The sequence below is a fragment of the Urocampus carinirostris genome, chromosome 11, assembly GCF_059441175.1.
Source record: "Urocampus carinirostris isolate Australia breed hairy pipefish chromosome 11, RoL_Ucar_1.0, whole genome shotgun sequence".
Taxonomy (NCBI): domain Eukaryota; kingdom Metazoa; phylum Chordata; class Actinopteri; order Syngnathiformes; family Syngnathidae; genus Urocampus; species Urocampus carinirostris.
In genome coordinates this window covers 19,420,605-19,430,615 of record NC_142359.1, presented here as the reverse complement: position 1 = coordinate 19,430,615, position 10,011 = coordinate 19,420,605, and the positions used below count along the sequence as shown (strand labels likewise).

Below are 10,011 nucleotides of genomic sequence, written 5' to 3'. Positions count from 1 at the left end.
TAGTACCCCCGATGAGCAGGTAGTTGCCTTGCATGGCTGACCCTGCTATCGGTGTGTGAGTGTGCGTGAATGGGTAAGTGTGAAGCACATTGTAAAGCGCTTTGGGAGGTCTTCATTGACTTGAAAAGTGCTATATAAATGCAGAACATTTACATTCTTCCTGATTAGTCACTCCGGTAATGTACTTAAGTATAAAGTATAACATTTCGTATTCAAAAGTACATTAAAGATATACTGCCCAAGTTGAAAATGTATCCTTGGAGTAACTACTTTTTGTTAAGAGCTGTGTGTGTCCTTGACTAGCTATCCGTATTTGTGTATGTCCTCTTGCGTTTAGTCGCGTAAATCTCATCATTTTTCTTTTGTCTCCTTGTGTAAACGTACTTTATGTGTGTGTATGTTTAGTATTTTGTTGTTCATTGTTCTCCATAGTTGTGGTGCTCACATTTATTTTTATGTCCGTATGGTGTGTGTCTTTCGTGACTGCGTCAAACTCTACCTCTGTGTAACCTTGTGCATGTTTTCTGTATCTCGACGTCCCTGACTGAGGGCAAAATTCAAATTTCTCAGATTTCCTGTGTAGCTCAAAGTTCACGTGCATGTTTGAGTTTGTGGAAATCTCTCGTGTACACTTCACTATCAGTTTGTGCCTTGCTTTATATTTTTTCTTTCTTTTTCTTTTGTGAGTATTGCAGAGTGCCGCTGTCATCTGTGTGCTTTTGTGGATGTGTGTGTACATTTTAGCCACATGTACCTTCGACAAAATCCAACCAACAGTCCAAAGTTTTTTTTAATGATCCTCAACATTTTCTTCATTAGTCAACAATACCCGGTCAATTCTTTTTATAAAAAGAATTAGATCAATTATACCACGTGTGTGTATATGTGTGTCTATGTCCATGTTTTCTTAGGCGTCTAGCACGTGACTCTTGTAGAGACGATTCATCTGCTCCAGGAAGATGAAGGTGAGCACGGTGTGCGGTCCAAGGCGAGCGTAGTAAGGTGTGAAGCCCTTCCACAGTGAGAAAAAGCCTTCCCTGCCCACCACGCGCATCAGCACCTCCTACAGGTCGGGGCGCACACACGGGACACAGCGCGCTCACACTTTTGTTCTCCACTGTTTAGGGAACCATAAGCCGCAAACTCACCAGGCCGTTCTTGTACTCTGGTTTGCCATCGATCATCCTCATGTTCTGAATCCTGGAAAAAAAACAAAACGAGTGGGCGTAAGAGAGGTTGCCCACTCCCACAACCTATAAAAGCTCACCTGGTTTTGACAATATCCACCGGCATGGAAGCCGCCGTGGTGACCAAGCCGCTTATCATACTGGCACAAAAATGACATAGGATGTCATCACCGAAGTAGCCTAGCAAGCACAAGATGCACATGAGTGGACTCTTGTTGGAGATAATATTTTGTGCGTGTTTAAAAGCTGCAACAATTAGTCGATGTAGTCAAGAAAAATCAATATTAGAAATAGTCAGCAACGAATTCCAGATACAATTTTTCAGCAGACAGGGGCATCTTTAAATAAATATCATCTTAGTTGAGCGTCACACGTGATCAATAGCATCTCTATCTCACAGACATAAACATAAAGAATGGTACTCGTACCAAAACTTTTAAAGTTTAGGAGCCTTTTAGCTTGGATAGAGCCAATAAAATGGCTACTTGTAAAGTTTGCAAAGAGGACCTTGCGTATCATGGCAGCAGCTCAGTGACGGATAGTTGAGCGTAACGGAGTCGGATTGGCCTCGATGAGATTCAAGGAACATTTGAGCAAATGTGTTTTTAATGACGTGAATTGTACATTTAATAAGTGTATATTTTGCTATAAAAGAGCAAGAGCATTATGCCAGTCTGTGCCTGATAAATGTATTCTAAATTAAATGCAGGTAGTTTGAAGTACAAATGTTAGTTGTTAAAACCGTTTTATGTCAAACTGTTGAGAATTGATCACTGGTCCCTGCCTCTTTTAAAACAGCAACCGTCGTCCCTATCCCCAAAGAATCAAATGTCATATCCCTCAACAATTACAGACCTGTGGCCCTCACTTCCATTCCAAATGCCTTGAGAGACTGACTGATCATAAAACACATCAAATCTGCCTTACCACCTTTACTGGACCCACATAGTTTGCATACAGGGAGAACTGTTCAACTGAGGAGGCCATTATCACACTGCTGCGCGAACTACTGGTGCACCTGAAGCAGAGAAACACTTATGCCTGGCTCCTCTTTGCGGACTAGAGTTTGGCTTTTCACACCAACCGGCTGTTTACCAACTGGGACTCAACACTGCCCTATGCAATTGGACTGTTGCTTTCCTGACAAACCGCATACAGATGGTCAGAGTAGGGACGAAGACCTCCTCTATGGGAATCAACACTGGAGTACCCAAAGGGTGACTTCTAAATCCTCTATACTCAGTACACTCATGACTGCCTCGCTTACTTTACCGCTAACCTTATCGTCAAATTTACCAACGACGCTACAGTGCTCGTACGAAACTCCAACGATTTTGGGACAATCTACAGGAAAGAGGTGCAATATCTGGAGTCATGGTGTCACAACGACATTGTAGTTTTAAACACCAAAAAGACCCAGAAGATTGTGGTGGACTTTAGAAGAAAACATATCAAACAGCCTCTCACTACTGGCATTAATAAGGTGGTAAGGGTGAGAAGATTTAATTTGCAGGGGATGACAGTGACTGACGACCAGGACTGGTCTTATTTCCACAGCTGTAGGAAAAGCACAACATCTCAACTATCTGAGGAGCACTCACATCCCCAGACCTCTGATGGTAAATTCTTACAACTATGCCATCAGCAGTGTAAAAACATAATGATGTTTAGTGTGGTTTTCCAGTTGGACCAAGGCTGACCAGCAGGTGCTCCAGGAAGTGGTGAAAGCTGCAAGGAGAATCATTTAAAACAACTCCCCCTGAGATCAGCACAACCTACACCACTTGCTATCTAATGAGAGTGAACAACATTCTACAGGACCAGCACCATCCTCCTTACCCCCCTTTCCACCTTCTCCCTTCAGGGAGGAGATACGAGTCCATACATGCCAGAACGTCTAGATTAGAATAGTCTAAAGCAGGGGTCGGGAACCTTTTTGACTCAAAGAGCCATAAAAGCAAAAAATATTAATTTTATTTTGGGAAAGAGCCACACCATATATTATGAGACAAATTTACTAAATTGCTAAACCGGCGCCCCAGACAAAAGCTTAGTCTTCAGCACATTTATTTTTGATGATTTGATAAAAATAATGAAAAGAGAATAATGCCAGAGCCCCTGTCCCAAATTCAACAAACAGACCACTTTAAACTTGTCTCTTTCTTGCAATTACTCAAGATCGGTTAAACTCCTTTTGACCCTTTTTTTCATACATATTGGTTTCAAAACCAGATGCAAGCATTTATTTTGTAAAAACGTCTCAACATTCTGAGAATAGGGAGCCTTATGTGCTTACCTTTGGCGAGAGATGGGAGGGAATGCTTGTACTTTTTGCATAGCTCCACCCACCCCTCCCACTCACCCAATCAAATGACTAAGTTCTCTTCCGGTGTTTTGGCGTATTTACAGTTCTGTGGATTCATCATAAAGTATCTGAACACTGAACACAGATTATATAGTGAACTTTTAAATAAAGGATTCTTTAGCGTTGTACAGCCAAAACGAGTTTTTTTTCCCCCTTTTTTTGTGTGACACCTTGACTGTAAATTGTAGTGAAAAACGTGCCCTATATATACTGCGAAGTGTTATCTTCTAATTAAGCTTTGGTTTGGCTTTACGTGTACCTGAATAGGATAGACGACTCCGGTTTTGAACAAGATGGAGAAATTTTGCATGCAATCAAATTGGTCTCTGAGCCACAGATACTCATAGAAAGAGCCATATATGGCTCGCGAGCCATAGGTTCCCGACCCCTGGTCTAAAGTCTGTATCCACAGGCTGTAAGGCTATTGGAACTCTGCTCCTTACCCTCTCTCTGCATCCCCGGTTTTGCCAAAAATCTTACCAACCAACTAATAATAACTGAGCTTCTTGATTTGTTGCAGTAACTGTCTGGGACGATTGCACTTCAACATAGACTTATGTTGCTGTTTTTACGATACCATGTCCGCACTTGTAATGTCTACATTGTATGGATATTTATTCTGGAGTATTTATCCTGTGGAATTTGTCTTTTCTGTTAATTATTGAAAAAATGTATGCTCTAAACCACAGGCGACCTGTGGGCCAGACCGGCCAAGGGTTTTAAACTGGCCTGCGAGAAAAAACGAACACCACACGATTATTTGATGAGTCGTTTCACAAGTCGGAGACTAGTCTACTATTGAAATAAATGTTATTTGCAGCCCTGAGTGTGTTTGTTTACCGGAGTCTAGAAGTGCCTGTTTGGACTGAGAATAAGAAGCCAGTTGAGCAGCGTTGACCACCACTGCTCGTGCCATGGTGGGTATACACCCCTTTAAGGACAAAAACAAAATATACACTTTAGTGAGCTGTAAGTTGAACAAATGTGAATTTTTAGGGAGGTTTGCTCACCCTCCACAGCGTAGTGACGCCCTCTTCGCGCATGATCCGAGCCAGGGCGTTGAACACGTTGGAGTAACCTCGTCGCTGGTCGGCAGGAAGTCTGCGAGTATGATTCCAGAGGTGAGCAATCGCAATCCGTTCGCTGAATAGTGCTGACGTCGAAAAAAACTGAAAGGAGAGTTTAATCGGGATTCCTACAACTTAAGGCTGAATTTGGGACTTTCGAAGACCTTTTAATGCCTCAAATCATATTTTTGTACAGTGTTCATTTTTATTATGTACACATTTAAATAAGGATTGTTGCCTCGTTACACCTTTTGTTAACAGTATTTAGGATTGTTTAGGTACACGTTATTTGGGGCATTTTGGAACGTATAAAAATAAGTACCATTACTTAGTAAGGGAAAACTTTTTTCGGTACTCCAACATTTTGGTGGACGGACACCCAAAAGGATTATGGTCGGTATCGCAGTATTTTGTTAAAATCCAAGTTTTTGTTAACAATAATAAATGGGTTTCATTGATTGCCCAACTAGGAATGATCATGATCATCTTTTGTTAACATGTATTTAGGATTGTTTAGGTACACGTTATTTGGTTATATTTAAAACGGAGTAGACAAAAAAGCCCCACAAATATTTCTGGCACAGGATACATCGTGCCCCATACATATTAAATGGTTCCTACGGCTTAAGGCAAGTTCAATTTAAGAAATTTTAAGAATTTTTAATGCCCTTTGAAATCAAATTTAAGAAGGAGTAGACAAAAAAGAACACAATTGAAACAAACAAAACAGACTCTCCCTCTCTCTCTTACATCATTGTCTGTCTTGCTGTGAGTAAATAGGTGCGGCGTTGTGTTTACAAGGTTTATTATCGCCTAATAAGTGGAATTGCAATCGTTAATAAGGGGAGCAATAGGTTGAGGTTGAGAGATACAGTGTCTTGCAAAAGTATCGGGCTCCCAAGAAGTTTTTCAGGCTTCAAAGTTATAGATGAAAATTCAAAATATATTTTTGAGGATCAACAATTTATGAGAAACAATTGTGGAAAAAAACTATGTATTCAACATTTTTCCCCCCCAAAAAATTGAAAAATAGGCGTTGCAAATATATCGGCCCCTTTGAGTTAATACTTTGTACAATCTCCTTTTGCTGCCATCACATGCACAAGTCTTTTTGTGTGTGTTTCTATAAGTTTTGCCCACGTTTACTTCAAAATCAGCTCAAGTTCCTTAAGGTTTGATGGTGATCATTTGTGCATAGCATTTTTCAAATGTTTCCGCAAATGCTCTACAGGATTAAGGTCTGGACTTTGGCTTGGCCATTCTAACACCTTAATATTGTTAGAATTAAACAATTCTGTTGTGGATTTTGCTTTACGTTTAGGGTTGTTGTTCTGTTTGGAGGTTAACCTATTCCTCATTCTCAGGTCTCTTGCTGATTTTCTGCCAGAATTGGCTGTATTTGGGTCCCTTCATATTTCCATTAACTCTGGGAACAATCATCCCAGTCCCAGCAGAAGAAAAGCAACCCCAGAGCAGGATGCTGCCGCCCCCATGTTTGACAGTGGGGAAGGTGTTTACAGGGTGATATGCAGTGTTACTCTTACGCCAAGTGCAACGCTTTGTATTCAACCCAAAAAGTCAATGTTATTGTCATCTGACCTGAACAACTTGTTCTACCTTGTTTTTACGTCTCCCGTGTGGCCTCTTGCAAATGCCAAACAAGCCTTTTTACGGTATGTTCTCAGAAAGGGCTTTCTTCTTGACACTCTTCCCTAAAGGAAAGATTTATGTAGGGTAACACTATTAGTTGTGTTATGCACAGATTGTCCCATCTCAGCAGTGTATGCCTGCCTGTCATTCAATGTGATCATGGGCCTCTTGGTTGCTTCTCTGATTACTTTTCTCATTGTTTAGGGCTGAAAATTTAGAGGGACGGCCAAGTTTTGGTAGATTTTCAGTGGTTTTAAGCGGTCTCCATTATTATATAAGTGCTCACACAGTGGTCCGGGAGATATGGAAATGTTACAAAGTCTTCTTGTATGCCATTCTTGCTTTGAACTTTTCCACAACTTTATTCTGGACCTACCTGGTGTGTTTTTTGGTCTTTATAACGCTGTCATAATACTTTATAATGCCTTTATAATGGGGGTCAAAACTTTTGCAAGGCCACGTTATATAATATTGTCTCTAACCGTCCGTCCGCTGTCATCCGAATCAGCGCCACCTCGGCTGGCGTGCCCACAAAAGCCCCTGTAGCACCGGCCGTCATCCCGATCAGTGCCTGCAGGGGGACACGAATACAGCATCACAGAAGAAGGATTTGGTAGCTGGATTTCAATAAGGTTTGGGTCGGGCACCTTGACGAAGAAGTTGGGTGGGCGTCCGTCGGCTGATGTCATTTTCTCAAACAGAATGGTATAGATACCGAGACGGGTGGTCGTGTAGGTCGCCTGGCGCAGCAGACCTGCCGATAGACTTAGATGCAAATATTTATTTACAATCAAGTGAAGTTTATTTGTTCACAAGAAGTCTCAAAGGGCTGTACAGACAACTCTGACATGCCGGAAAAGATATTCGGGCTCAAAGGAGCAGCATCTTAACAAAAATCACACGTTGGAAAGAAGCACCACAGTACGGAACTCTACCCGGAAAAAGGTGCACACAATACAAAATCTAGTTTACAACAATGTCCAGATTTTTTTCGACACCCCCCCCAAAAAGTTCGTATCTACCGTTTATCGTAAGTGTAATGGTCGTAAAAGGGGGAGCGTCTTTCATCATTAATTGCAACCATAGTAAAAAGTAACTGCTATTTACCCGGTGTAGATGCCACCGATGCCTTCGTTCTTCAAAATGGAGGCGAGTGCGTGGAAACTGGTTTTGTACTCCCGAGCTTTTGTGCCCTGACCACTCAGCTGCATGCGGTTCTTCACCAGGTCCAGGGGCTGCACGAACACAGTGGCGCCCATCCTGTATGCAAAGCATCACCACACCCGCAGACAATTTAGTTTAGTGCCACTTTGTTCCACCGGCATTTTTCAAAGCTGCTTTAAAGTGAACCAACTTGTTTAATTGTTTTCAACCGAGTGCGAATCCGAAGAAGGAAAATGAGTCGGAATGAGGACAAGGAGAGGTAACTTACCTGCCGTTGCCAGCCTACCGCTCTATGTGTTTGTCTCACACAGCTACCGTTTAAATGAAAAATCTCCCGCTTTTTCAATATTCCGTATCCTTTAACCACATGAGCCGTAGGGGCATCACTTCCTGTAGTGTATCTTGAGCAAGTACAGCCAGGTATTGCCCATCCCTCTCTTTGCTCCCCGACATAAGACAGATAGTACTGGTTTCCATCGTTACCAGTAGCAGGGGAAGCCTCCTGATCTGACTCGGATTCAGAACTTTCATCATTTGGTCGCCGTGTTTTTTCAGGGTAAAGCGCCATCCCATTCTTTAGAGAGGAGCCTGACCTTGGTGTTGACGGGCAGCAGCCTATCACAATACTGATTTTAGGGAAAACGATTTTCTAAGCACTGCATCAAATTTGGCTTTCATATTTGTTCTGAAAAACAAACTCTGGACAACAAAAATCTCGACTCGAGACTAGTATTTCAGTCTACAGCTGCTTTACCTTGAAGCGGTACTAAGTCTTTCGCATTTAAATTTATGTTTTGGTAAACGATTGCCACTGTTATTTGTCTTTCAATTTACTGGAGCTGTATTGTGCTTTGTGGATAAAACTAGAGTGCACGGTCAAATCTAAGACTAGTTAATGTCAAAAGGTTGTGTGGAAATAATAAATATACCAGGGGTCTCCAACGTGATGCCCGCAGGAACCATGTAGTCGTCGAAGAATACCAGAATGGTCCGTGGACGGGTTTCGAAAGTAGCTCGCCAGTGAAGGGTCATTGTGATTTTCCAGATTTTATTTCTAACTGGGCGGCACGGCAGCTGAATGGTTAGCTTGTTCTGAGGTCGTGGGTTCATATCCAGCTACAATGCTTCCTGTTCGGAGTTTGCACGTTCTCTCCCGTGCTTGCGTGGGTTTCCTCTGGGCACTCCGGTTTCCTCCCACATTCCAAAAACATGCATGTTAGGTTAATTGGCCAGTCTAAATTGTCCCTACGTGTGACTGAGCCAGTGAGTTGTCAGTCTCCATGTATGCCTTGCAACTGACTGGCAACCAGTTGAGGATCTCCCCTGCCCACTGCCCGAAGATGGCTGGGATGGGGCAAGCGGTGTAGATAATGGATGGATGGATTCATTTCTTACTGGCATGATGTTTTAGTGGTTGACTGAACCAATTTTGACTCAACTTTTATTAAGGGCAACCTGGTAATAACCTAGTAACAACATGGTAATAACATGATAAAACTGTCATTTTTTAAATGCATATTAAACTGGCAAACATGTTGTTGACCCCTGTAATAGTTGATCTTTTTCGACCACAAAAAAATAATGTAGTAAAACAATAAGACAACGATGATGAATAAACTCGGTATTGATAACAGCTAGCTTGCTAACGGGGCCGACTGCTAGCTTTTAGCAGGCTAATCCTTGTAGCTCACTGTGGTGCTTACCCGGCCAAGCCACCGAAGAGGAACTTGATGGCTTTCGGAGACGTTTTGCTTTTCGGAGACGTCATGTTTGTGCCGATTCCAATTCCGGCTCCCTCCGTGTGTTCGTGACTGCCTGTGGGCCGGACAGTCTACCTGCAACAGCCGGGGCCAAGGTGACACTGGGAAGAGGCACGGCGAGTCACTTGAGCGGATGGACCAATCAGCGGACGTGTTTGAAGGTTCCCCACATGCTGCCTTCCTGAGAAGTGGGAAGTCGGACTTTTCCAACCGTTCTCGTCGCAAAGTCGGGGTGAACATATTTTCTTAGTGACTAGGACCTTCCACCTTGAATGTCACCCCAATAATATTTTTCTGGTCGTAATATGGAAAACTCAGACTTTCACTCACTTTTCTTGGAACGCTTTGAGGTCTTATCTGGAACCATCTGAGTAGGATAATCCTACTTTCCAATTTTATGTAAGGCAGCATTAGAACACGTGATACGTCATCAAGCTATATCATCCAGCTGACTAGCGTGCCTACGCGGCGGCCACAATGGTCGGGTCAATGTCCCCGTTAAGACAATTTATGTACATTGAAAATAAATTATGACGTTTTCATTTTAAACCGATTTTAATGCAGGTAACTTTTTCATCAAAGTCGATCCAAATAAAGAAAAAAACTATTATTTTGAATCACAAACGAACAATTTATTGAAAGAATTTATGAACAGTTATATAAACTACCAACAACTGAATTGAAATGTTAACATTTTATGTGAAATTCATTGAAAAACTATTTACAATTCAATGTTTTGTTGTACATCAATGTATTATCAATGTTAAGAGGATATTATGGGACTTTAAAGAAAAAAAACAACTTTTTTGAACAATATC

The 10,011-nt window shown here is 41.9% G+C and overlaps 1 protein-coding gene across 1 annotated transcript; it reads right to left on the bottom strand.

Annotated features, from left to right (window-relative positions):
• Nucleotides 1–772: 772 nt before the first annotated feature.
• Nucleotides 773–9,318, bottom strand: slc25a11 (solute carrier family 25 member 11). The gene is made up of 9 exons (XM_088347121.1): nucleotides 9,137–9,318; nucleotides 7,377–7,529; nucleotides 6,917–7,034; nucleotides 6,752–6,840; nucleotides 4,563–4,653; nucleotides 4,393–4,483; nucleotides 1,268–1,367; nucleotides 1,149–1,200; nucleotides 773–1,063 (listed from the first exon to the last, which is right to left on the bottom strand). The coding sequence occupies exons 1-9, from the start codon at nucleotides 9,199–9,201 to the stop codon at nucleotides 908–910; spliced, it is 915 nt and encodes a 304-aa protein (XP_088203247.1). The 5' UTR covers nucleotides 9,202–9,318; the 3' UTR covers nucleotides 773–907.
• Between the last annotated feature and the right edge of the window lie 693 nt (nucleotides 9,319–10,011).

Bases quoted from the DNA above. Each gene is read 5' to 3' on its own strand.
- slc25a11 (XM_088347121.1), bottom strand. From the start codon at position 9,201: ATGACGTCTCCGAAAAGCAAAACGTCTCCGAAAGCCATCAAGTTCCTC. The intron at 6,841-6,916 runs GTGCCCGACCCA...GTCCCCCTGCAG, and splicing joins CACCCAACTTCTTCGTCAAG to GCACTGATCGGGATGACGGC. The intron at 1,368-4,392 runs GTAAACAAACAC...TGTGCTTGCTAG, and splicing joins ACAGGCACTTCTAGACTCCG to GCTACTTCGGTGATGACATC.